This window comes from Spizellomyces punctatus (genome assembly GCF_000182565.1).
Source record: "Spizellomyces punctatus DAOM BR117 chromosome Unknown supercont1.5, whole genome shotgun sequence".
Lineage (NCBI taxonomy): Eukaryota > Fungi > Chytridiomycota > Chytridiomycetes > Spizellomycetales > Spizellomycetaceae > Spizellomyces > Spizellomyces punctatus.
This window is the reverse complement of record NW_015971541.1, coordinates 347,662-371,982: the sequence shown is the minus strand read 5'-3', so window position 1 is coordinate 371,982 and position 24,321 is coordinate 347,662. Positions and strand designations below refer to the sequence as shown.

Sequence of the window (24,321 nt, the reverse complement as noted above, 5' to 3'; positions counted from 1 at the left end):
CGGCTAGCGTCCAGCCCGCCCGCGGGGTGGGTCTTAGTCTGGCTTTTTTTTTTTATCGCCCCCCCCCACTCACCAGAGAAGAGAGGTTTTAAAAAACCCCCCCCCCCCCCCCAAAAGGGGGGGCGGGCGGTAAATTGTTGCTTCCGTAGCCTTGATCACACTCTCAAAGTGTTCTCTAGTTTTGTCGTTTTGTGGTTTTGTTGTTTTATTCTGGCGAGCAACTTGTTCGATAGCCAGCATGACTATACGCGTCCGTTCGCTCTCTTCGTGTCTTTGGAGACGTGGATGGTCTTTAACGTGCCGAAATTTGGGGTTTCCGCGACGATAATAATAGTCTGAGCGAACGATATTGCCTGTCAGGAGAAATGCCACCAGTTGCAGGTTGGCGTACGCATCAAAGATAACAGGATCTTCAGAGCTCCACATCAAGAATTTCTCGCGCTCGTCGAGCTTTATCCAGGCAAGGAGAATCAAACGAGGGGTACCGTCTTCTCGGACCTTTCGCAGGATTCGATCCTTGTCAGCTTCGGCTGCGGCAGCGATGTAGAGGTGGTGGGAACTCCACGCGACTGCGTAGGGGTCGTTCCCGAGGTGCCCGGCGCCTCGCTTCGGTTCTTTGGCGAAGAAGCTGAGCGCGCGGGGGTTGTTGCCCATCATCAGAGCCACTTGCGGGGTGCCCCAGATGATGGCTATGTTGTCCCAGACTCGGTCCCAGCCCTGCGTGGGCGTGCGGGGGTCCTCTTCCTTGGTCACCGTGACCTTGGAAAGAGGTGCGGTCATCAAAATTGTTGATTCCGAGTGCTTGGGTGAATGAAAGAACCCGATGGTGTGGAATCCTTGATTAGCGGCTTCCGTTCTTTCCAGTTCCGAAGCCGAAAAAAGAGTCTCGGTGGTAGCGGACGTCGAGTCCAGCTCCACTATGTACGCCTTCTTCGATTCCTGTTTGGGTTTCCAACCTGAGGGCATGGGTGCTCCATATGGTCCTTTCTTTCCATCTTCAGGATCTTTTCGGTTCGGGTTCTGCCAGCAGAAAACATTCCAATGCTTTTTCTGACAGAATTTGCAGGGTGCCGGTGGTTCCTTGTTGGGGTCCGGAACCATCTTCTGAGGACCATCGCGACCCTTTTCGGGGTTTCCGGTTTTATGCGGAGCCGTCTGCTTAGGGCCTTTGTCGGTTCCGGTCTTTTGTGACTTCTTCTGAGCTTCTGCAGCACCGCTGTAGCAAGGGTCTCGTTTTCTGGTGTCATCAGAGCCGAAATAAAGGCGCAGGAAGTCTTTTAATTTGGTCAGGTTCGTGACGTTACAGGATTTGACCATGATTTGGATGTCGCTGGGCAATTGTTCGACTATTAGGTCGAAATGCTGGTCAGCGGGACATTCTATGTTTGCCCGGTCGCCATAAGCGAGGCGCCGGAGATGAGTTTTGTGGTCGATGAACGCGAGAAAGCTGCGAAATTCTTTGGGGTTCGCATGGCAGCGCACATATTCGGTTTTGCGCTTGGACTCGGTTAGGGGATCTCGGAACTCTCGAAGCAGTTCCTCTTTCCACCTTTTCCAGGTCCATGAGCGAGTTTCCTGGGCTTCCAGAGTGTAAAACCAAGCGTCAGCAGGGGTTTTCTCGGCTATCATGGCTGGTAGGAGCTGTACCATCCTGGCATCCGACGTTGCGCTAACGTTTTGAAGAAGTTGGACTTTGTTAAGCCATTCTTCAACGTCTTGGTTTCTTCTGCCCGTAAACTCGGGTACGTCCTTTGCTTTCAAGGAATCGACCTTGGTGTCGCTGGCCCACGGGGCCGCTGGCACTTGGATTGGAGGCACCGCACCTGAAAAACTTGGTTCGGTACGCTCCCTTGGTGTGTCCGCCGTTTCCCACGGGGTTGCGGACCGTTCTCTTGTAGCTCGTGCTATGGGAGGTTGTTCAGGCAGCGGGCGATGCGCTAGGGCTTCTAAGGCTCGTGCGAGGCGCTCATCCGCCGCTGTCTGACGTTCGGAAAGCCTATGAAGCTGTTCCGTAAGGTTTTGAGTTGCCAACTGCGTTGCAGCAGTCGAGCGGGCAATGTCTTCTTTTAACGCTGCCACTTCAGAGGCCATCGTGGCCAAGTTAGGGGCTTCCGGTTCGACGGAAGTGGTCCCTGAACGCCTTGGGCGTGTTGCGGGAGGGACTTCGACGTCCTCCGCAGGACCCTGACTACGAGTCTGGATCACAGGTGAGCGGCCTCGCGTTGGTGAGCGTTCGACCGGCATCATTCTCGGTTTCGTGAAGTTCTGTCTCCGAAACGAGAGAAAAGGTTTCCGAGTAGCTACCTGAGCGGATCTCGGTTTGCGCAAGAGTTTCGGTACGACCGAATAAGGTTTTCAGCTGAATTTGAGAGGGGAAGGCGGTTCGTCGCGCTTCTCCACCATGTAACGGATTTTTTGTTGGTAGACTACAGTAAAGACAACTTGGGTCTCCTAGCAGGTTGTGTGGGTGTCCGTACTAGGAATCGTAGTCTCCAAATCCTTTCTTTGGGCGTCGGTAGCGACTTGAGGGCGAGAGGCAAGGAGAGTCGGTTAGTTGTGAACCGAGCAGGATTTAGAGGCTTCGGTACGGGTGATCAGGCCGTTGAAGCGCTCTGTTAGGTTCCTGTTAACCTAAGATTGGAGTTGAGAAGCGAGTTATGGGGATTTTTTGTCGCTACGGCTTCTGCCCCCGACTTATTTTATTGAATACATCCTTTTTATACAAGATTCTTGGATAAACTGTTAAACTAAACTAAACTAATGGGTGTCGCTGCACCGCAACTGATTTATTGGTGGCGGTACCGATCTCTTCCTTTTCCGCACTGGCTCGGGCCTCCACAGGTTGTACGAGGCACGCTGAAATCTAATGCGCCAATTGCCATTCTCCGAACCGGTTTTTTCGGTCGCGGTAACCCAATCGGTGGAGTTGGTCACGCGATTCGTGCTTCCCGCGTCCGATTTGGGCTTACTCGCGATCTCTCGAAGACGTCCTCGTCGTTACAATAATATGATATACCCGGCTTATAATATTCTATATAATAAGCCGTATTGAAGTGTTTGCCCAATGCATTGGAGTGTTTCAAAGTGTTTCAAAGTGTTTCAAAGTGTTTCCTTGGCGCCGTCGCGAAGGCAAGATTGAAAAAGTCCATGGATTGCTGGGTTGTACCAACCCTAACTGTCAGCAAGCCTGGACGATGCGCTACTGGAACAGGGACACGCTGAGCACCTGCAACATGCTGATGATCGTGCAATCAATGTTAGATGGACACGGTAGACCAAAAGTGTTCAGCAGGGGTGTTCCAGCCGTAGCGTAGATTAGTTAGATTACCTTTTCCGAACTGGTTGTCGCCGGTTCAATCCCTGGTGCGGGTGCTAGTGCCAATACCCATCGGCTCCGCACTATGGCATCAAATTGTATTTCCCGTTGACAAATTACTCGTTACGTAAGCAGCGATCGGTTGCCGTGTCAACAAGTCGGGTTGGGTCAGCATTCCCGCACAAGCAGAAGAGGGCACATTCAACTCTTGCACGATGTCCCCAGTAAAATGCAGCGAGGTTTCATGTAGTTCAGTAGGACCAAATACCGCGAGCTCTGTACGCTCAATCCTGTATCCAGTTTTGCCAGGAGAGGATACCCTTGACGATGCGGCAGCACAACGACTTGAGAGTTACCTTACAGAACTGTTCGAGGTGGAGCCAATGGGAGTGAGCAGGCTGGAGGAAGGGACTAAGATATACGTTAATGAAGAGGAAGGACCTGGGGAAGGTATGGGTTTATATCAGCACGACCAGACATTGCTATTTATATCAGGGGATAATGACAATGCAGTTACTACTTCACAGGGTTCCGACTTTTTTCCACTCCCCTCTCACGTATTAATTTAAATCCCCAAGAGATTCTTCCAGAAAGACTACCCCATGAGTATGAAATAGACAGGTATGGGCTGAAAGGAAACTGGTATTTGATTTTCGTTGGTAATGAAAGACTTCCACATTCGCGCAACTAGTGACCTTGAGGCTGAGCGCAGACGATGCTTCCGAGACGTTATCATCAGCCCAGAACAAATACGAAAGGAGTCACATGTGTCACGGGTAAGAAAAACTAAGAGTGTAGTGTGGGAGGGAAGCACATGAATAATCTGTATATCATGATAGGATGCTTGGAGTACAAGGGTGATCACTATTCCATGTCAACCTGAGACCTCGACCAACCATAAACCCGGCCGTCGACGGAAGAGCCAAAAGAGACGCAGGATTGATGCCAAGATTCGAGCAGGTCTTTTGGCTGAAAGAACTGTGGAGACAGTGCAATATTCATCATGGCCTCGGACTTTTGGTGGCCGCCAGGCACAGCGTTCACGAAAAGCAGATCAACTTCATCATAGAGCTCGGGTATTTACACCAGGAAGTAGGGGAGAGCAACCACGTGGAAGCAGACGATAATATTATAAGAACCGCTAGGTATTATGGTGTGCCACAAGTTTAATCGAACGCCAGTCCCATCCCATTAGCTCGCATAAGATCTGCGGCGAACTCTTACGTCAGATGGGCATAAGAAGCTTTATCACTCTCCTGGGCCGCCGAGGAGTGGAACCATTGTAAATAGTATGGAGACTAAACTTCGCCAAACCATAATTACGCCATGCTGTGATCATAAGACGGTCAGATTCTGTGCACCCAAGATGATACTGCAAGAGGTCGAGTTTCTAACCTGTCAATGAGTGAATCCCGCATTTGGTTGACAATGTATGTTGGCTGGGCGTCTTGTAGCTGGTACATAGGTACGATGTGTCAATATCGCGCAGAGGAAATTAGCAAAGTACCTGTAGCATACCTTGAAAATACTTTCTATAACCGAAAGTTCGGTACTTGTGGTGTCCAACCCAGCAAACGCGCTCCAGTCATTGACCACCAGGCCTGCTCCAATCAGATCTGAGCCTCGATTTACCGTACCTGCCACCAAAGGGATCTGGAGCAGTGATGACAGCTCATCCTGGTCCTCTACCGACGTCTTTGGGTGAACAATTCCACCCTGGTTGCTCAGCGCGCAGTAGCTTCCAACGAGCACATTTCCCGCTACAGTTTGACGAAATACTTCAACTTTCAGGACATCGGCAATAATTTCCTCGGTTTCCTGTGAGGGGAGTAATGGTCATTTAATTCTGCCCGATGTGTTCCGAAACGGCAGATGGGACACCTACTCGGTCCACGTCTGGATGTACTAATGCTACGTAATCATTGCATGCAATCACATTCCCCAACGCCGATAATCGTTCTTCTACACGCTGAATAGCCACTGTATCCGGTAACGAGTTTCGAATGTGCTGAAGCTCTTGATCGGTTGTGGTGTTCGGCAATAACAGTCCATGGCGGTTTCCAGCGGTCAATCGGCCAATGATTCGTGTCCCACCAATTGATGTATGAACCACCGGAATGACGTCTGATAGCTCGCTCTCAAATACACTATGTAAAAATATCATGGTCAGGACGAACAAAACAGTCCGAGAAAATTTCAGGACACCCTACCTGTAAAAGTTCTCGGAACCGCCAATAGCTACCAGGCCATATGAGTTTGTCAAGCGAGAGAAGACCCCAATGTCGTTGCTATTTTCGAATTGCGCACCTACCCCAGAGGAATGGGTTAGGAATAAGGTGGACAATGACCCGCCACCTCATATCAGGGACCCATGCGACTTACGGACTGCCATGTTGAAGAGACACTAAATGGATAAAATGGGTGCTCACAGAGAAAGAAATCTCAACTTCTGATGCGGACGACTTATGTGAATGCGGAGCAAAGGTCAGCAGAAATGGACATCCAAAAAAAATTCATGACATGCTGGTGCGTGAGTCACAACCCTCCTCGGTGTGTCAGTCACATTTGTGACAGAAACTGTGCCGTATCCGCGTCAGAGCTTACGAAGAAATCGAAGTGCCACATTGCTCCAAACTGTAGAATTGCGACAGTACACTAAAAAGTATGACCTTATCCATTTTCCAGTATTGTGTGTATGGTATGTGCTCCAGCCAACGTGACCGTCAAGTGTCCCATCTCAAGACTACCAGACCTTTCAAATAACGTGAGATCAAATATTGCACCGTCGTCCTCTAATGACATCAACTCTTTCAGGCTGACGCTTGCGTATGCAAGATCTTGGGAGACGTCGTCATCGGTATCTCCGGGGGGTTCGCTGACTACAACGAACTGGATCAAATGGTCTGTCTCTTCCGGTGACTTGAGAGCACGACGGAGGCGAAACCGTCCCCGTGGATTTGTGGTTTCCGAGAAGGGGAAGACTGAGAGACAGATATTAACGTGCTGGTTTCAAATAGCGTGACAAAATGTGGAAGCAAACTTACACTTAGAGTATGAGAATTGCACCACGCCGCTATCAGCCAAGGTCACCGAGTCCGTCTCCAGCTCCTCATCGTCCGGTCTCTGGTCTAAAAACTCAAAGCTGATGTAAACCTTCTCCGTGTTCTGTAATAAGGCTGCTACATCTGGAGTAGTAAGGTTCAGTTTGAGCTCGCTAATGGCAATGGTGATGCCTTCTGATCCGCCTCGCTCTTTGGTGATGGCCTCTTCACGATCCTACAGAGGCAACCAAAAGGTCAATCCACGAAATGAGCATCAGAGAAGAAGAAAATACTGGATTGCTAACAGGTTCGGTGCTTTGCATTTGAAGGGATGACACTGAGCGATGTGGCTCTAAAGATAAGCCATATTCGCTGCGGGTTGTGGGGTACGTGGAGCCGACCGTTTCGCGCCTTTCAAGGGTTGCTGATTCTGCGCTAGGTTTGCTCCGCTCGTCATTAAGGCCATCCCCTAGGATACCTTGTCCAGTCTCTTCCAAGACTTTTCGTGGTGATGTTGCAAGCTCCAGGGCGTGCTCCGACGCGCTATCATTAGCATCTGACCATACTGAAGATATGCTACTTTGTTGTCTAGAGCCCGATCCGTGCAACTGTCCAGGACTGGTAATTCCACCCGACTGTTCCCCACTTGGGATCGTATACTTCACTTCTTCACTGCGAGACTTTCCAAGTTGCCGTGAGCTGGTTGCACTTTCGCTAGGTCCCTCGTCGAAGCTGGACGCTTCCAAGTTGCGTTTTTTTCTTCTGCGTCTGCTCGCTTGGCTGCGATGATCAGAACGTTCACTTGTCCCGGTTGAATCTATACTTGCGCTTGGGGACACGTTTTCATCGTCTCTCAACGACATAATGGAGCCGGGAGGCATATCACTGACTGTGAATGTGGAGGGTTTTGATACAAGAGATGTGTTGGATGCCTCTTGGGACTGTCGGCTATCGTGAACCAATTCTCCATCAGAGAACTGCAAACAATTGATTTCAACTAGCAGTACTCACCGTGGAGATTGTACCGAGCTCTGTTGACTTTGCCGGTGGTTCTGAGGTTCATGAGGGACAGTGTCAACGAGGCTTCGATCAGGCGCATTACCACTATACTCGGCCGCAACGGATGGCTCATCAAGTTGAGAAACGATCTTTGCACGCGATTAGCAAGTAACCTCGGATCATAATCAGGTCGTTACAAACATACAGGAATCACTTCAAGTCTGTATGGCTTTTCCCAAGCTAAGGACACGCTGACTTTTCCTCGTCGTTTGCCAGATGCATCCTATGGCAGGTTGTGTAAGTATTCAGTGATGCGCATAGACCTTGAGTCAATGTCGTTACCTTCAAGTCAAACTGCCCTTGAATATTTTCATTTAGTGCCAAATTTAGAAGTGGAACTTTAGCTATGCCGTAGACGTAGTCTTCAAGACCGTCGTTATCATCCAGCGCCACTATTTCCAGCTGATGGAATGTCATTTGCTAAGTAATGAAAAAGATGTTTTCTCCTCGAAACGCCAAACACGCACCGTGCTAGTCCGTAGGACTCTGTCGAGATCCAGATTCATTGGCATCGGAAAGGTTTGGTAGAAATTGAATTCTGGATTGCACGTGTCTTGGATAGTGTCCTGTTCATCACGTCAGGTCCGGTTTCGTAAAAAAGACGGACTGAGATACCATACCGTCAAGGACATATCCTGATTGTGTAACTGGAAGGAAAGGTATACCGCTGGGGACTTCCCTGGTGGTGCAGTAAGTCCTGAACAATTGGCAATGCGGACAATCAACTCATTCATATCCGCTCGATGCGTAAACCTTTTACTGTATTACGTAGAACTCTTAGTCCCACAGGTGTGCGCTGTATGCAGTCTCGGCGACTTACCCAGAGACGTCCTTGTCCCCGACCGTCAAGAGGTTCAAAGCGACGGTTCGTTCCTTGAATGATCTTATGGCTTGTACCATAGGAACTCGAACTCGTAAGGAGTAATTAATACTTCCAATGACCGTTTTCTGAGAAATGTTAGATGCCAATGATTTCCATCAAGCAACCACGGAAGCCTACATTATCGTGCGTGCTAACAAGTTGACCATAATATTGCAAGCGATCGGTACGATGAGGATCCGTCAGATCTTTGAAAATTACCGCGCTTTGGAACGGTAAGTAAGACGCATCTAGAGGAGCTGATGTTCGGAAAATTTTGTAACATACCAGGTGGCCACCTCCACGTAATCAAGTCCGTCTGACCGGCAGAGGTGCAAAATCATAGGGTGGCTTTGCAGGTACATGAGGAAGAAGTCGTCCACGAACACTTTGTATCTATGAATGAGTTAGCACGAACCCGCATGTTACTTGAAAATCCACCGAAACTGTAGACGGTACCTGGAGGTCAGATTGTAATGTGGCATGAGACCAATGCCAATTGGAGTGACTTGAGTCTCGAAATCGTAGAAATCAAAGTAAATAAAGGAAGCAAAGCTCTCGCCGTCTCTACTGTCGTGCCCAAGCTGCTGCAGTAACTTGAATCCTTCTTCGCTTATAAGGGCGGCATCGACATGAACAGCAATCAGGTTTTGGCCTAACAGTGACGCAACGAACTTGAGTTTGATGCCAAACATGTCAAAACACCATAAATTGAATACCTTTCTCTAGTTCCACCTCGTCGTCATCATCGGTAGCTTTCTCAACAGCAGTCGGTACTAAAATACCAGGTCAGAAACGATGCAAGACATTGTGCAACAATTTGGTAGGTGCATACATTTTGCTGTTCCATAGGCAATATTTTTCAGCTGCGCTTCCAGACTAGCAATCTTGTTACTACGTAGATCTAAAAGCCGTGAATCCTCCTCTAGACGAAGTTCTATAGAGCGAAATATATCATGAGTGCCCTTTATACTCCCAGTTTTTCTCGATCAACTGTGCATACCATATTCATTTTGAGTGGCTTGGAGCTTCTGCTGCAGGTGCTCCACCTCTAACTTGTAATCTTTGTTGATATGCTCTTGTAGTTGCAGTAATCTTCTGGTTTTCTCCAGGTCCTCGATGCATCTCGCATATTGCAATCGCAAGTCTTGAAGCACTCGTTTGTCCTAGATATATTTATTATTAAATGCTCAAGTATTCAAATTGGGGTAATCATGAAGCAAACATAGGTTTGATGTACCTCTGCAAGATCATCAGCCTGTGAAATGAAGTCTGCAGTCTGGGCTTTCTGGTTCCTTAGGCTCCAGAACGTCAGCGCCTCTTCAATCTGGGAAATTTCGATCAACCCATTCTGCGTGAGGCGCCTCATTTGCTCTTGCAGCTTGTCCAGTTCATGTTGCACATCGTACATTTGCCCTTCTGCTTTTTGCTTTGCCTCCGAGAGCAGTCGACACTGATCTTAAAAGATATACTACACGTTATAATATGAAACTTCAGGCATAAGGAGGCCCATAGTCGTTTACCTCGCGCCTCCTGCAAAGCTGAATGTAAACCGGTCTTATCCCTTAAAGTTTCCGTGAGCTGGGTTTCGAGCTCTTCGACTCGTTTTCTGAGTATTTGTCGTTCATTGTTGTACTCTTCCTCTCTGTGGGATCCAAAACGAGACTGCAGTAGGCGCGCTTGCTCTTCCTCCAAAAGTTTCTTTTCAAACCGAAGATCATCTATGATGATGTTAAGCTGCAACCATTACTTTTGATAAGAATTCTACCGGAAGCATGACCGCACAATGGCTAACAACGTACCTCCATTTCTCTTCGAGACTGCGCTTCATTTTCCTTAACTAGATGCTCCAAATCCGTTCTTTTCCTTCTCTCCTCTTTGAGGTCATTTGTCAACACTTCCACAGTTCCCACGGCCTCGTAATAGGTCTCAGTCAGGCCACGTAATTTCTCATCCAAAGTGTCGTGTTTATCCTTGATTTCCTGGTACCGCTTTTTTAGGTCAGCATGTTCTCGTTGTAGTGCTAGACGCTCAATATCTGCTTGCTGTTCCTGACTAGACGAGAACATGCACGTAATGAAAAATTCGGTTTCGGTATCAGACTCTACGTGGTCAATCGTACCTTTCGTTTTGCTGCTTTAGCCGCTGATTTTCTTCATGTGCACTTTCGAGTTCACGTTGGGAATCGTTCAGCTTCCCGCGCAGTACTGTCACAAGCTCTTCCCTGAAATATTAAGAAACTTATTGATTAAGCTTGATTGCGTCAGATGATTGATAATCTGTAAATCACCAACAATTTCGCAACTTCTTCGCTGTTATGATCAGGCTCCGCCGGAGTACTGGTACGGATAGATACGTGAGTAGCAAGTCAATATCAAAGACAGGTCAGCCCTAGTCCAGTACCTTGTACCTGTAGGGCGATACCGTTCTCTACCGCGTCTGCCGATATGCATTTGCCTTGTAAGCACGTAGTATTCCAGATAGCATAAATCATTACTTGATCACGTACCCTTTGACAGCAATGGCTGGATGAAGCCGTCGCACTCCCTACGTTTATAAATGTTGGCATTCCTGCTTACTGATGGTTTGGGACAAGTCTACACAGCCTACGCACTGAATCTATTCGAGGGGGTATATGATCGTATCTAGCACCCTTTCGAGTCTCAGCCTCGTGCAAAGCTTTGAAGAAGTTCATCTGACAGGAAGGATCAATAACGGACCAAAAGCATAAGAACCAAGTGAGAACGTACTTTGGTCTTCAGTTGGGAATTCTCTTTTGCCATATTTCTCAGCTGTCCACGGAGATCATCCACCATGTCATCCATTTCAGCCATCTCTCTTCGATTCACTAGAATGTTTCGAGTGAGGTTGGTTTGCCTGATATTGTTCACTTAAGAAGAGGGCCTTATGCAAAAAGAACCCTACCACGTTCGACGCTCCCATTGGTTTGAGGGCCCAGTGAGGGCTCCTTTGCTCGTCTCAAATCCTCCGTAAGTTTTTGTACCTTGGTTATGAGCCTGGCATATTGATGTAAGAAGTACGCATCTTTAGCTACATTTGCAGACGGCAGCATCTCACTTTTTGGTTTTATCATCCTGATCATTAATTTTCCGCTTAAGGTTGAGATTTTCACTCTTCAAATTATACAGTTCGTCTGTAACAATTTCGGGACGAAGATCTGTGGAGGTTCCTCGTGGCATCAGTGATCACCATTTCTTATCTGGTAAAGCTGTATATTCATATGACCTCTACTGCCTGCGGCCACCATCCCTCCAGGGCGGCCAGCCATAATCTAGCTGAATCTTCTGACGTTTTAGGTTCGGACCAGCCGAAACTGAAAGATAATGTGAGGTGTGAGGTGAGTATGCTGGTTGCTCGTGCAAATATGATCAGGTAAGCAAACGCGTCCACTTTATCGGACGAAGATCTCAAAATCCAATATCGGGTTCTAGTATAACGGTGTGGTTTGTGCATGTTTCGTGCGTCCTTATAGCAACGCGGGACAATTGAACTTTGGAAAGGATAGAAGAACAGTGGCGCGTTTAAATAAGAAGGAGGAGTGTCGCAATTTATCAAGAAATGATCATGTTTTGTATTCGTAAGGTTGGAGAGAACATAGATCTATTCTTTCTGAGGTCAGGAAGAGGCAACGTATCAACTCACCAGTTGCATGCATCGAAAATTATTTTGTCTCCCAATTCTAAGGGATATCTTGGTGGCCAGAGAGAAGGTCGATAGTGGTTGGGTCTTCAAAGTCCTTTTGCCACTACGCGTCCGAATATCCGAATAGCTGGACATCCCTCTCTGAGCTCCACTCGACATGTGCATATGGATGCACGCGGCCAAATAACAGAATGGAAGTTGTGACGAGCAGGTCTCAGAGGCAGGATGAATTGGTGAATTTCTTTCGAAATCATTTTGAGGATCTACATCTGGAGCTTGGGGACTGGACGGGGTTGCCAACCCTACTGTATAAGGTGAATGTCAACAATGAATGGAGAGGAAACCCATGTTACAGCTATTCACAGCTCATGTGAAAAACTTCTGAAGTTGGAAAAAGAAGCAGATGAGCGAGAGGAATCTTCATATCCGTTTGAAGATCCGTACCAGTTTCTGGATCCAAACTACTTTCCTTTGTTGAACCAGTACGCAAAACGCCTACAGGACACTCTGAACAAATGTGTGCCGTCGCTTGCCGAGAATGCGGAGCATGAGAATTCGAGAGTGGAAGAAGCAGTTGAACCCCAAGTGGAGATTGATCCTAGCGAAGTTGTATTACGCTCGCCGGCGGTGCAAAATTCGAATTCCAGTAGTGCACAACTGCCAACACCCGGTCCAAAAAGAGCGGGCAATATGGACACGAAGACTAATATCCCGAGACAGCATCGGTTTAGAATAGAGGACAGCTTTGATGAATTGCCGCATCCGAAGCGGAAATATTTTATGCGGCAATCACTTCCCAATATCAATTTCGACAATGAAGAAGGATCGGATGTTGAAGGTCATCCTCCACCTACACAAAGTTCGGAGGACGAATGCAACATAGACGTACTAAAGGAGGAGAAATACGAAATAGACACTGCTGACGAATGGAATACAGAAAGACAGATAGATGAAAAGAAAGACGGTGGTATTATGCTGAGCACCTCCCCAGGCGATGATGGCACTGTTTTCGCTGGATCTCGTGCGATAAGTCATGATAATGGCGCACATGTAGATGAAGACGACCTCAAGGATTATGAGAATAACCACCAAAGCATTCCGCGCGGGTGGCAACTCGGGAATAGTCAAGTTACTGTTGACGACGGACGCTCACTTGGTCACAAAAGCTCTAGTATCCAAGACATATCCGGGGGCTCAGTAACGACGAATTCAGGTGCGGGAGAGCAGGGCTTCCGCCAAGTAACCACACTGAAAGGGGACTGCAAGGAGGGCTTTGATACAGACATTGACGAGGTCGATCATGCGGCTGACAAGCCTTCATTGAACGAGGGATCAATCGAATCTCAGTATTTCTCTTGCTCAGAAGAGGAAGAGGCGACTCAGTCAAGCATTGGCAAATATGATGATGTGCCTAAATACACACTTTTAGATACCACTGTGCATCACAAGCCCGAGAACATTAGAGATGTGGCATGCGATTCTGACACATCTTGCAGAGAGGATATTTTTATATGCAATACCCCTGTGGTTGTCAAGACAGCTGCAGATCAGATCTGCTTTGATGAAATGGAAACATTGATTCCCAGGAATGTCAAGACTTTTGAAACACCGAGTGCGTCCATGTACCCCATCAAAGGTAAGACTGTACTGTTGTTGATACCACGAATCCTTGCAAATGCAAGTTCGTTGCGGTAGATCAATTCGTGACCACTCGAAAGAGACGGGGACGCTCAGAGAAACGATATCCCATATTGCGTGATGCGGCTGAACCAAGCATGAATTCTATGGGTAGCCCATTATGCGATGTCTACAGCGCCAGACGGGGAAGCTTTGTGGAACCCAATGGGAGTTCGGTCACCCCGTTCCGTACCGAACACGAGAAGTTTGATATTGAAACAACTTACTTGGTTCACCATGACAAAGAAGATCCGACCAGTAAGTTGCCTTATGTCCACAATGCCAAGTTCACAACGTGCTAAACAGTTAATTCAGCTGTGGATAACGGTGTGTCCTCCATCGAGACTCCTTTGCAGGCCAATTTAGACACGTCTGAACGCCGGACATCATTTGAATATGTGGATTCAACGTTAAATGGGATTTCGCCAATCAGCTGTAGTAGTCAGTCCTTTTCCAGAGATATAAGTTCACTGGATGGAACTATCAGCGACAATGAACTCCCCTCCCCAACGTCGCTACTGTCCAGATTCAATCGACTTAGCATTGGGAATGATGGTGTAGGTTCTCCACGTGAGCCTTCTTCTCAACTTCCCGGCGGTGCAATGGATGAGCTGGCTCCAGAAATCCGCAACGATGGCACGTCAGATGAACAACCATCGCAATTCCAGAAACCGACAAATGGACCCACCTCCTTACGGGACAAACTGGAGGCGGAGAGGACGACCGAAAGGCATCCGCTGTCTCACAGTCACGACCCACACGATCCGTCAGGAATCCAAATGAAACCGGAAACCCCCGAGCCAGGTACGCTTAGTGCCAATTCCAGTTTGGTTACTGTCACCCTGAACCCGGCGTGATGTCGGTCAAAAGCTGAATAGAAAGTGCTAATATATTCCAACAAATTTAGTGAAGACCGACGCGAGAGGAACTCCCATGGGTTTTCAACCTGTTGAGGGTAGCGAACCAGCAGGTGGGAAAATTGTGCGGAACAATGATCTATGTCTGCAAATGTGCTTATACAGAACTGCAGATGAAGTGGAGTGGGATGACTCGGACGACAGCGAACGTGGGATCCTCGTCTTGTGAGCTCTGCCTGCCTTGTTCTTCGGCATGATGCTCATCTAATTGTGTTCCTTCAGCGATGGCACGCCGCGAAAGCTGCAACCATTGGTCAATGTATGGGAGCCGTCAACTGACGCCTTAGATACCCCGAAAAGAACGCCACTTGGCCGTCGACCTTTTACGCCGTCCAATCTGGCATGTATGTATCGATTGCATGCACGGCCATTGACATTCGCTCAAACTGCCGTTCAATGCAGGCCTTGGTACCCCAAACGCAGCTTTCAAAAGACAGCGAGTAGCGTTATCACAGCAACTGTTTCAGGAATATAATCGCGAAATCTTCGAGTCGAGACTTCCTTCTGATCTCGGTTTAGTGTGGTCCAAGCATTTGCGCACGACAGCTGGCCGCACATTCCTGAAGAAGTACGTACGTCACTCATACAAATAGGAACATCAACACATTTCCACTGACGACGCATCCTCAGGGAGCTAAGGAATGGCAAACTCGAGCACGTAGCCAGTATAGAGCTTTCAATGAAGGTCCTCGATGACATTGGTACGTGATCTCTCCATCTATTGAGTTACGAGATGAAATCAACCTATGTTCATCTCGTAGGAAGATTGCAGAGCACGTTGATACACGAAATGTGCCATGTATGACAATGTCACAAGGATGCCGTGACTCGCTTTCTTAATCTCAGACGGACCTTTTTTAGGCTGCACAATGGATCTTGAACAAGGTTTCTACTCCGCCACATGGGAAGGTCTTTAAATATTGGTACGGCATATGATGTCGTGCGTTCACGGACAATTGCAAAGTTCTCACATGGACCGCGAAGGGCCGCACGCGCCGAATGTTTATACCCACAGATTAAAGTGACGACATGTCATTCATACGATATTGCCTGCAAATACCAATATCAATGCATCAAAGATGAATGTGGGAGAACGTGAGTTGCTTACGGTAATTGATCGAGATTGGTCTCCCGAGGTATTGACTAGGCTTGCTCAGATACGGACGTCATAGCAAGTCGATCAATGTTCAGGTATGAAGCGACGATCTGCGCTGCATTGATATTTTTTTTTCTTGATGCATTGGTCTGCGTTAGACCCACGGATGCGGGCGGTGTGGTGGGCGGCTGATTTTGCTGAAACCAGAGCGCATCCGGAAGGATGGGACGCCGTATAAAGAGAACAGGTTTACTGCCTTTGTTAAGGTGAGTTGTGGATGCTTCAAGGTGGTTGTCGCGGTGGAGCTTACCCTCATGAAATTGTAGGAAAGTTTTGTGTCCATAAAGGCAGATAATCCTGACTTGAATCAGAGGGAGCTCATGGCTCTCATCGGAAAGAAGTTCAGAACACTTTCGATTGAGAATGCGCAGAATTGACGATTTTAGCATTATCATGTATGTGGGATGAAACCATATGCTATTTGCAACAGGAAATATGCATCAATGCCAAGCGCATGCTAAAGAAATATACACGCAACTCCAAAGTGGAAATCGCCCTTAAAATGTTTCAACCAATAGTCGACTAAACCAAACCCGTGGAGCTCTCATCCACGGTTTCAAGCACAGCGAGCTCTGTTGTCTTCAGTGTCACGGATGTCCCGTCCCCTTCAAGGGTCGTTATCTCGGTTTCGAGAGAAACACCGTCTTCACCGAGAGAAGTAGAAGTACTATCTACCACAGTCGTCACTTGGGTAGCAGTAACGTCGACACTGTCATCGTCGTTGATGATTGCTGTAACGGACGTCATTTGCGTCACGTCGAGGGCCTCGTCATTGCCAGCCCCGCCTTCAGCGAGAAGATCCATGGAGGAGGTGCATTTGGTGCATTTGCAATGAAATGAATACTGTAACCAAGTCAGTGAGCCATATACAGTCACAACGCCATGTCTGGGCCCGCACCTTTTCTTTCAATTCCTTTCTCCTTTCCTTGGTCTCCTTGCCATCAGGAACAATGTAGCTAACGTAAAGCTCGTCTCCGGCTTTTAGGCCGCTCTTGGCAACCAAGGTAAGCTCATTGGTACCGTCTTGATATTGGGTATCCACATTTGGATCGCAGGAATGAGCAATCAAGCTTGTCACATGATATAAACCAACTCCGGTTTTCTGGTCCGCGGCGAAGGCTCCGCGGACAGGATCGCTGTTAAGCACAGGAGTCGCCTGGCTTCCGGTTGCAACAGCATATGCATTGTAAGACATCTTGCCTTTGATCAAGACGTATCGATCTTCGGTGAGGACTGGAAAGGAGGGAAGTATGAGGGAGCGTGGGAGGAAACTTCACATATCTGTAAACGTACAGTCATCAAATCCGGGCACCTTGTTGCCAATAACCTGCTTGATCAGTGCTACTTCTTGTTGATCTTCCTCGGTAGGCTTCAACTTCAAGTCGTAGAGACGCTCCAAGTGGTCTACCCAAACATCTCGTGAGCCAAATGAACTACAAGACCCGTGGCAGTAGTCCCTTACCCCACGTCGAATATTTGGGTTTTTCTGTCCCTTCCTCGGGCTTTACCGTTTCTTCGTACACCATTTTTGCTAGGAAATTAGCAACCAGGAGCGGGAGCTTCGTGTGTTTCTCCGAACAGTGCTCCAAGAGCTTCTTGTATGCTTCACTAGTTGTGGGGTCTGCAGCACAAAGGATGCCATGGAATTCTTTTCTCGCTGAATCCCGACACGAATCGCAGCAGTAGTTCTCCTCCTGGCAATTCTCACAAGGAATCACACCGTCAGCGCGATCGAGGGATTTAAGGCAATAACCGCACAGTTTGCCCTGGGGTTTGAGAGCAATATAAGCTTTACATTCAAGTAGCTTCCGGTCAAATTACGCATGGTACCGACGTTGGTCAGATACTGGGTTGAGACAATTGGTCGCTCTCGATAAATCTCCTCCCCAACCGCCACGTCCTTTATGACACTCAGACCTCTCCGTACAATTCTCTTTCCGTCAGGCGTAGTGCCCTGCTGGACTTCCTTCACTTTCACGTTCATACTCTGAGGCGGGAAGTGGTTGAAGTCTGTCATTGAGCGATGTCAGACGATTCAATTGCTAACAGTGCGACCCTGGCGAAACACGTTACCCACATTCTTGTTGATGCTGCTTCAGCTATGATCCACCGAGATGGGGCAATAAGTAATATTGAGGGCAGGAATATGAAAATGATACAGATTCTCGTGTTAGAATATGCCATCTACCTATAAACACTAAATGCCAAGCACTATGCACAGTCCTTCCCCCCATACGCCATTCATTCTATTTCAACCTCCGTCAAGGTTGGTCCCTGTCGTGCCCCTGGCCCTGCCCCCGCACCTACATCAGCGGCGTACAGCTCCATGATAGTGTTCATCACAGGCTCAGGCACCGATTGCTGAAGGACCATCAACAGGTTCATTGGCTCAGCGTATGCCTGAAGTGCTTTGAAGAAGCATTTTGCGGCTACATCATAAGCTTGAGGACCTAATCGAACAACGCAGTCAGCTTCCCGCCATTCATAAATATTGTAAGCATCAATGTTTACCTCGAGCCAGTAACGCTTCTCCCATCTGCAAATGCTTCATGAAGTATTCTCCTCGCTCTTGTGGACTAGTTGGTATAGGTTCATCAAGATCGAAGCCTCCTCCGGCGGCACTTGCAGCAGCGGCCGCTGCTTTTTGGCGTAACCTGGCCTCTGCTGCATCGGCCTCTTTTGCATTGGCCACTTCTTTTCGTTGTTTTCCTAAAAGTGCCAGCAGCAAAATATGGCCAGAGATACCAATATTAACAACGCACAATCTTAATGGTAAAGAAAACAGAACTTCTGCCGAGGTGACATGGTGGGGGAAAAGGGATCTCGACGTACTCAGCTTTCTCCTGAACGCGGGATCTCTTTGTCTCCTCTGGTCGAAGTAGATCAAGTAGCCTATTCCACAGACAGCTGCCGCAGCCGCAGTGCCGAGTACGATATCTCTTGTTGTTACCATGTTGCAGGGAATAGTGTTGATGTGTGAAATGCGCCGGGAAAGAAGAGCAACTCAGACGAGGCTTGGTGCCATCGGCCCGCGTTTCCATGGTTGCCGTTGACCCAACATAATGAGGAGACACGCTCTCGGCGTTATTCCACGTTGCGATCCTACGAAATAGACTTGTTGGTCAACCATGTCGTCTGGATTCGGCCTGAACGGTGGGCGAGGGAGGTGCTTCCCCTTCTGGCAAGAGTTTGCAAAGTGTTACGTGCAAAGTGACTCGCCACGCAAAGAATGTACAAACCAATTTGAAGACTATCAAGAGTGCCTGTACCATCGTAAAGAGGTGTGTATCCAACATATATAGGGGAGTTAGACGCAGTGACTCCAGCCACGCTTGGCTGAACTGTGGACGTGAGAATTAAGTGCTATATAGCTCACGGCACCTGTAGAGAGAGAAGGGAACGTTGGGGGGCCCAATCCTATATTTTGACCAGAAACATGAATTGATTTTGTGTTCTAGCTTCTTCGATTGTCAATTGTGCAAGAAGAATACGAAAAGGAAAAGCAGCGAAAGGCGGAGGGAAAGGACGCAACAGTGCCGGCGAAAGCGTAGAGAATCTCATTAGATACGACACATACTGGATTTCTCCATTGCGACGACGATGGGATCGGGCCGGTTAAGGGCGGGACTAACGCTTGTAGAAACTGTTAACCTTGTTGGAACGTAATAAACCATCGTATATATCACTTTGAATCGAGAAATGGGAATGGTCAACCGATCGGTGGGAGAGGCTGTGGAAGTCATGGCGATGGTCACAGTGCAACTACACGGAAAGACATCCACCCATTTTTAATGTCTACTATGCAAAACCAGAATGGATGGATATGAATATATGTTGATATGAGCGGTCTATGTCTAGGACCCTTGCAATTTTTGATACTCGGCGGGCGTCTTTGCTGTGATTGATAGTGCATGAACTCCATCTTTGAGTTCTTGATCCAGAATTTCATATACCAGCTAAAAGAAGATTTCAGGTTTAGCCATACTTCATGAGAGCTCAGATGAATGAGGATTATAAGGATGACTACCTTGTGTCGCTGAACCGCTGGCTGCGTATAAAGAAGCAGAAGCAATTAGAAGGAATCTCAATTTTTTGCATGGGCCATCAAATCGTTTTCAATGTGGACGGCATAGATCCTACCTTTCCCTCAAACTTTGGTGAGACTGCCGTGACCCTGCATATGGTGAAATTCATTGATTAAAAGGGAACACACATTCGTAGACGAGCGGATCATTCAGCCAATGTGTCTGATTGAGTACCTAAAATGCGTCTCCCCTCCTGTTACTCCGCGCATCGCAGCATGACCCTTGTGCTTGGCACTGTCATCGACTATTTCCAGTGTCGTGGGCTGCAGTGCGGTTCGGAGCTAATATTTGCGAAGATGACCGAATCATGAATTATATTGGCATATGATATGAACTAATACCGTCCTACAGGCTGTACAGTTTGCCTTGTACCTTTTCTTCTATTCTGCTGTACATGGGGCCAGGCATTTTCGGGGTCTCGTTCAAAAAAGAGTTTAGAAAAGCAGAGCGGCTAACGTGCCGTTGACTCGCAATTGTGATGACTGATTTTCTGGCCAGCAACTGTCGAAGCGAAGCGACAGAGAGTGTTGACCGGAACATTTGGAAGCAGGGCAAGGAAGGATGGTGGTGAATCCATTTGCTGCGCACCCAACTACATGCTGTTGCTATAGAGACGACAGTACTGTATGTCACAGAATTGGGTTGGGTTCTAATAATATTTCACAACGAACAAGATGACTACTTTGGAGTTTCGGCATTATAAGAAAAGCCCCACAGCGAAGGGCCTTATTGTACTCGCCTCCGATCACGTAGGGGTCGGAATGAAGAGCAACATTGTTGAGTTCCTCTCGACCAACCCCGCAAGTGACGGTTGGGATATTACCGATGTAGGACCTCACGATACGACCCGGGTATGACCTAGCATGCCGCAGCTTGTTAAGAACCGACCATAGTGGGGATTGATATCGATATCTGACTTGTCGCGCGCCAGTGCGACTACCCAGACTATGCTAGTATTGCTGCCGAGCAGGTTCTTGCGAAGCATAAACAATATGGTGAGCTTTCTTGGATTTTGAACTCAGCTTTTTCTATTCATTGACCAATATATTGGTGTATCATGACACAGAGCGAAAACTTGGAATATTGATCTGCGGCTCTGGCATTGGGATTTCTATTGCGGCGAATAAAGTCAAGGGAATTCGATGTGCTCTGTGTCACGATCATTTTACTGCTGTCATGGCGAGAAGGGTAGGGATTTGATGCAAATCAGCGATTGGCCGACGTGTCCAATAACGTGCATATAATAGCACAACGACGCGAATATGATCGCACTCGGGGCAAGAACGACAGGTCCGGATGTGGCAAACGAAATGGTTGCTGCATTTTTAACTACGGCATTTGATGGCCAGCACCACGTCGATCGCCTTGCAAAGCTGCATTCCCTAGAAGGATGTAGCTACGGATCCAGTTAAAGATTGATTAAATCTTCGTGAATAGCATTCAGTCGGCAGCCCTATGTATCTTATTGTGACTGTGCTCAGCATTTATAGTATAGCACCAGAATCTGATCGCCGATGTTGTATTATACAAGTATGAATTAGTATCTACAATTATGCAAGCCCATTCTCGGGGCGTACCCCCACTCTCCATCGTCATTTCTTTCCCTTGCCCTTCCGTTTTGGTCCTGGGGTGGGAGGGGCGGGAGCTACACCGACCACTTGAGCGCCTTTTACCTCGCCAACTCCGGAATCCTCTACCTGCTTTCTCATGTCCAAAAAGACCATTAAGTCCCGGACTTGCTCTTTCAAATCTGCTATATCAGCGTCCTTCTCACGCACAGTCTGCTCCGCGGATGCAATCTTGGTTTGATACAACGTTTGATTTGCCAGCAGGGATTTCGTTAAGGCTCTCTCTTCTTTGAGATCCTTTTCGCTGCTAACAACGCGGTCCAGAATCTTGGTCAACCGACTATGAAGGGCACGGTTGTCTCTCTCTGCACGCGTAAGCTGTGCCTGAAGATCATCACGTGATTTTACAGCACTATCTCGCTCAGCTTGCATTTGACTTAATGCCCCCGTCAGCTCAGAGCTTTGCTGCGTCAGAGCGGTCTCTATCTGCGTTAAGCGCGACTCGTACCATAATCGCTGCGACTCAAGTTGTGACGTCAAGAGATACGTATACTCTAACCCGATGGACTCCATCTTTTCGGTGGTAACCATCCCACCCACTTCTGCCCGCCCACCTCCGCTTCCGTTCAAGTTCTCGCCAAATTCAGACGAGTGCGTGCGATTGGGAGCGGGCAATTCTACCAGTTTACCATCCGTACGGTTTTGTATCAAGCGATGCACATATCCATCTCCGGCGTAATCCCATACTCGTTGTGTCTCGAGCTCCATTGAGTAGGTATGCTGAGTATCCGCAAAATGATTCTGCGCGTGCGCCTCCTGGTATCTCCCACATCCAATGTTTCCGCATATCAAACAGATCCAGAGATTCTCCGTGGAGCCACAGTCCATGCACTCGTTTCGCATGTCGTCGTCAGAGTCAAGCGACGATGAGACTTTTGAAGAATATCGACAAACAGGGCATGAGGAATCCCCCCATTTTGACAAACAATGGCAGTGAAAGGTGTGATGACATAGAATGGTCAACAGGCCGGTCACCGATGCGTCCATCCGCTCCAAGCAGACCGGACATGTTGGAAGCTCCAGAAGTTGATTTGTTGTCATCAGAGTGGGGGACTTGGCAGGACTTGTGGCATAGGGTGATGTTCTAGGCTCTCCTGCCTCTGCCACATCGCTTGGGATATTGTAGGTGCTTGAAGGAGATCCGGAATTTGGAGAGGCGCTGACTTCTGCGTTAGCCGGACTAAGGGGCACCTTAGTCGGCAAAAACAATGTACTGGGATCATCTGGAAGCGGAGGGAATGCGTAGGGCGGAATGGCCCGGGATTTGAATTCGATCGATTTGATGTAGACAACGTGACACATCTCAGGCTCGAGGGAACTGAATTCCCGGCCGTTGTAGTCCTTGTAAAACCGTTCAGCGCCTTGTGCGTCCCGAAACTTGATGAGCACCATATATCGGTTAGGTAGCGAGTCTCTCACGATCCTCAGATGGCTCATCTCATCACGAAGTGGCCCTACAAAGTTGAGAAAATCTTGCGCGGTCATGTAGGACGGTACAGCCAAGACACACAATATTGTGCCAGTTCCCTTGACAGAAGACATTTCCTCTGGTGTTAGACGTTCAGTCGACGGGTCACTTTGCAGGGGGATAGCAGACTGATGAAGAATATCCTCAACATCTGCGCGTTCTCGGTAAAGATGCAAGATTCCAGCGTTGAGTTCAGTGGTTCCCGTACGGAAGGGAATGAATGCACCGCTTGTCGGAATCGTGTGAGCTTTTTGTTTCTTTTTCGCGGACCGTGTTCGTTGCCGACGTGATGGGAGCGCATGGTCCTCTTCCAGGAATTCTGTTCGAGAACATCCAGGTAGCTCATTATTACGGGTAGCAGCACTTTCCGTATCTGCTCTGGTCACCGCAGCTGTCTCGGTGATCAACGTGGAGCTGCCCCCTCCCTCACGCGTTGGCTGCGACGCTTTTGGTGTTCGAGGTTCGCCTGCGGAGGCACCTGCACCTTTGTTGGTGGCGCCATCAAACATATCGTACCACTCAATGGTCAAAGTTCCAATTCTCCAATCTGCGACACTATGCCCAGCAGATGGGAACTGTCGTGTCCGACGACGGTGGCAAGGTCCTTCGCTTGGGCTTTTTGCACCACTCCCGGAGGATGCGTCCGGCCCTAGTTCAGAATGATTTTCGCAAAACGCCTTTCCACCACCTTTAGGAAGCTGACTCTCCTTTTTTAATTTTATCTTACTCGATTTATTGAATTTATTGACAGTTCCTATCCGATAACTGGGCAATAATCGATCGAAGATATCCGTAGGAAAGGCGGGCGGTAAGGACCCTGCTGCGTACGGCTCTTGAGAGTGTGGGAAGGCAAACTTGGGAGTAGACGGCGTGTGAAGGACGGGCAAGAAGACTTCGAAGCACAGATGGTATAAATACATCTCGCATCATCTGCAGATCTTGGCGGTTGTCGCAGTTAATGGGTCTTGGTCAGCACCAGGTTGTAACTATGGATACCATGCACAGCAAGTGTCATCAACTCGGTACCGTTCCACTGCGGCCCTCCTCCAAGCTTACGGACGCCCATAATGGGCATCGTCTCAACTCTGACCGTTCCGGCAGAGTTAAGTGTACTCGCTGTCGTTCTCTTGGGTATCCTCGTGGTAGCTCTCTATATCGTCTCTCCCCGTCCGCGACCTGCGACTGAGAATGAGGTCTACTACCTTGATGCTGGCACTGGGACCCGTACACGCTTTCCCTCCCTCCTCAGTGAACCACAATATGTGAACGGCAAGCGCATATCCCTTTCAGTTATTGTCCCAGCATATAAAGAGACAGCCCGACTTCCGAGTATGTTGAAAGAGACAGTGGAATACTTGGACAACCGGACGCAGCGAGAGAAGGATTTCCTGTATGAAATTATTATCGTGGATGACGGGAGTGGGGATGACACAAGTCGAGTGCGATGGAGTT

At 48.2% G+C, this 24,321-nt stretch overlaps 11 protein-coding genes across 11 annotated transcripts in view; 5 read left to right on the top strand and 6 right to left on the bottom strand.

Annotated features, from left to right (window-relative positions):
* Positions 1–69: 69 nt before the first annotated feature.
* Positions 70–2,244, bottom strand: SPPG_09094 (uncharacterized protein; the record flags this gene model as incomplete). Its single annotated transcript, XM_016757249.1, has 1 exon — positions 70–2,244. The coding sequence occupies one exon, from the start codon at positions 2,242–2,244 to the stop codon at positions 70–72; it is 2,175 nt and encodes a 724-aa protein (XP_016609424.1).
* Positions 2,245–3,112: 868 nt separating this feature from the next.
* On the top strand, positions 3,113–4,551 carry SPPG_03196 (uncharacterized protein). The gene is made up of 4 exons (XM_016751470.1): positions 3,113–3,766; positions 3,844–3,937; positions 4,008–4,092; positions 4,156–4,551. The coding sequence occupies exons 1-4, from the start codon at positions 3,532–3,534 to the stop codon at positions 4,441–4,443; spliced, it is 702 nt and encodes a 233-aa protein (XP_016609423.1). The 5' UTR covers positions 3,113–3,531; the 3' UTR covers positions 4,444–4,551.
* Positions 4,395–5,827, bottom strand: SPPG_03195 (eukaryotic translation initiation factor 6). The gene is made up of 6 exons (XM_016751469.1): positions 5,699–5,827; positions 5,527–5,623; positions 5,202–5,463; positions 4,835–5,134; positions 4,712–4,770; positions 4,395–4,645 (listed from the first exon to the last, which is right to left on the bottom strand). Exons 1-6 carry the CDS (start codon positions 5,706–5,708, stop codon positions 4,636–4,638), a joined length of 738 nt encoding a protein of 245 aa, XP_016609422.1. The 5' UTR covers positions 5,709–5,827; the 3' UTR covers positions 4,395–4,635.
* A 153-nt stretch (positions 5,828–5,980) lies between these two features.
* SPPG_03194 (uncharacterized protein) lies at positions 5,981–11,475 on the bottom strand (the record flags this gene model as incomplete). The annotated part of the gene is made up of 26 exons (XM_016751468.1): positions 5,981–6,297; positions 6,361–6,592; positions 6,663–7,305; positions 7,369–7,505; positions 7,562–7,639; positions 7,699–7,818; positions 7,884–7,982; positions 8,037–8,175; positions 8,237–8,364; positions 8,417–8,501; positions 8,564–8,671; positions 8,735–8,930; positions 8,995–9,051; positions 9,111–9,212; positions 9,279–9,441; positions 9,516–9,733; positions 9,799–10,012; positions 10,078–10,330; positions 10,398–10,499; positions 10,570–10,614; positions 10,679–10,714; positions 10,785–10,822; positions 10,890–10,970; positions 11,026–11,123; positions 11,201–11,292; positions 11,354–11,475. The coding sequence occupies 26 exons, from the start codon at positions 11,473–11,475 to the stop codon at positions 5,987–5,989; spliced, it is 3,897 nt and encodes a 1,298-aa protein (XP_016609421.1). The 3' UTR covers positions 5,981–5,986.
* A 551-nt stretch (positions 11,476–12,026) lies between these two features.
* SPPG_03193 (uncharacterized protein) lies at positions 12,027–16,592 on the top strand. Its single transcript, XM_016751467.1, has 15 exons — positions 12,027–12,252; positions 12,326–13,574; positions 13,634–13,873; positions 13,931–14,419; positions 14,523–14,585; positions 14,646–14,697; positions 14,755–14,876; positions 14,935–15,100; positions 15,163–15,233; positions 15,294–15,331; positions 15,394–15,455; positions 15,517–15,627; positions 15,690–15,723; positions 15,787–15,894; positions 15,955–16,592. Exons 1-15 carry the CDS (start codon positions 12,130–12,132, stop codon positions 16,063–16,065), a joined length of 3,039 nt encoding a protein of 1,012 aa, XP_016609420.1. The 5' UTR covers positions 12,027–12,129; the 3' UTR covers positions 16,066–16,592.
* Positions 16,211–18,641, bottom strand: SPPG_03192 (uncharacterized protein; the record flags this gene model as incomplete). The annotated part of the gene is made up of 9 exons (XM_016751466.1): positions 16,211–16,531; positions 16,587–16,921; positions 16,982–17,092; positions 17,151–17,454; positions 17,523–17,698; positions 17,766–17,787; positions 17,996–18,138; positions 18,200–18,397; positions 18,521–18,641. 9 exons carry the CDS (start codon positions 18,639–18,641, stop codon positions 16,211–16,213), a joined length of 1,731 nt encoding a protein of 576 aa, XP_016609419.1.
* Positions 18,642–18,762: 121 nt separating this feature from the next.
* Positions 18,763–19,544, top strand: SPPG_03191 (uncharacterized protein). Its single transcript, XM_016751465.1, has 2 exons — positions 18,763–18,969; positions 19,147–19,544. Exons 1-2 carry the CDS (start codon positions 18,817–18,819, stop codon positions 19,237–19,239), a joined length of 246 nt encoding a protein of 81 aa, XP_016609418.1. The 5' UTR covers positions 18,763–18,816; the 3' UTR covers positions 19,240–19,544.
* On the bottom strand, positions 19,407–20,335 carry SPPG_03190 (uncharacterized protein). Its single transcript, XM_016751464.1, has 5 exons — positions 20,146–20,335; positions 19,948–20,054; positions 19,829–19,862; positions 19,716–19,736; positions 19,407–19,644 (listed from the first exon to the last, which is right to left on the bottom strand). Exons 1-5 carry the CDS (start codon positions 20,311–20,313, stop codon positions 19,543–19,545), a joined length of 432 nt encoding a protein of 143 aa, XP_016609417.1. The 5' UTR covers positions 20,314–20,335; the 3' UTR covers positions 19,407–19,542.
* A 110-nt stretch (positions 20,336–20,445) lies between these two features.
* SPPG_03189 (RpiB/LacA/LacB family sugar-phosphate isomerase) lies at positions 20,446–21,355 on the top strand (the record flags this gene model as incomplete). Its single annotated transcript, XM_016751463.1, has 4 exons — positions 20,446–20,624; positions 20,705–20,768; positions 20,840–20,961; positions 21,021–21,355. Coding segments are annotated over 4 exons (530 nt in total), but the record flags the coding sequence as incomplete, so codon positions are not given.
* SPPG_03188 (uncharacterized protein) lies at positions 21,283–23,795 on the bottom strand. The gene has a single exon (XM_016751462.1). It carries the CDS (start codon positions 23,787–23,789, stop codon positions 21,366–21,368), a length of 2,424 nt encoding a protein of 807 aa, XP_016609415.1. The 5' UTR covers positions 23,790–23,795; the 3' UTR covers positions 21,283–21,365.
* Positions 23,796–23,936: 141 nt separating this feature from the next.
* The window catches only part of SPPG_03187 (dolichyl-phosphate beta-glucosyltransferase), a gene marked incomplete at its 5' end in the record, with an annotated part of 1,436 nt that continues 1,051 nt past the window's right edge, over positions 23,937–24,321 (top strand). The window contains one exon of the mRNA XM_016751461.1: positions 23,937–24,308. Coding sequence (XP_016609414.1) covers positions 23,937–24,308 — 372 coding nt within the window. The remainder of the gene's footprint in view (positions 24,309–24,321) is intronic.

Coding starts and splice junctions, on each gene's coding strand:
- SPPG_03195 (XM_016751469.1), bottom strand. Junction 5,464..5,526: donor GGTTCCGAGAACTTTTACAG/GTAGGGTGTCCT, acceptor ATTTTTACATAG/TGTATTTGAGAGCGAGCTAT. Junction 5,135..5,201: donor TACATCCAGACGTGGACCGA/GTAGGTGTCCCA, acceptor CTCCCCTCACAG/GAAACCGAGGAAATTATTGC.
- SPPG_03188 (XM_016751462.1), bottom strand. CDS start 23,789: ATGTATTTATACCATCTGTGCTTCGAAGTCTTCTTGCCCGTCCTTCAC.
- SPPG_03193 (XM_016751467.1), top strand. CDS start 12,130: ATGGAAGTTGTGACGAGCAGGTCTCAGAGGCAGGATGAATTGGTGAAT. Junction 14,877..14,934: donor TACGCCGTCCAATCTGGCAT/GTATGTATCGAT, acceptor CGTTCAATGCAG/GCCTTGGTACCCCAAACGCA. Junction 15,895..15,954: donor GGTTTACTGCCTTTGTTAAG/GTGAGTTGTGGA, acceptor ATGAAATTGTAG/GAAAGTTTTGTGTCCATAAA.
- SPPG_03196 (XM_016751470.1), top strand. CDS start 3,532: ATGTCCCCAGTAAAATGCAGCGAGGTTTCATGTAGTTCAGTAGGACCA. Junction 3,767..3,843: donor AGAGGAAGGACCTGGGGAAG/GTATGGGTTTAT, acceptor ACTACTTCACAG/GGTTCCGACTTTTTTCCACT. Junction 3,938..4,007: donor CATGAGTATGAAATAGACAG/GTATGGGCTGAA, acceptor TCGCGCAACTAG/TGACCTTGAGGCTGAGCGCA.
- SPPG_03191 (XM_016751465.1), top strand. CDS start 18,817: ATGTCGTCTGGATTCGGCCTGAACGGTGGGCGAGGGAGGTGCTTCCCC. Junction 18,970..19,146: donor GCCTGTACCATCGTAAAGAG/GTGTGTATCCAA, acceptor TTTGTGTTCTAG/CTTCTTCGATTGTCAATTGT.
- SPPG_03190 (XM_016751464.1), bottom strand. CDS start 20,313: ATGTTCCGGTCAACACTCTCTGTCGCTTCGCTTCGACAGTTGCTGGCC. Junction 20,055..20,145: donor ACAGCAGAATAGAAGAAAAG/GTACAAGGCAAA, acceptor CGCAAATATTAG/CTCCGAACCGCACTGCAGCC. Junction 19,645..19,715: donor CAGCGGTTCAGCGACACAAG/GTAGTCATCCTT, acceptor ATCTTCTTTTAG/CTGGTATATGAAATTCTGGA.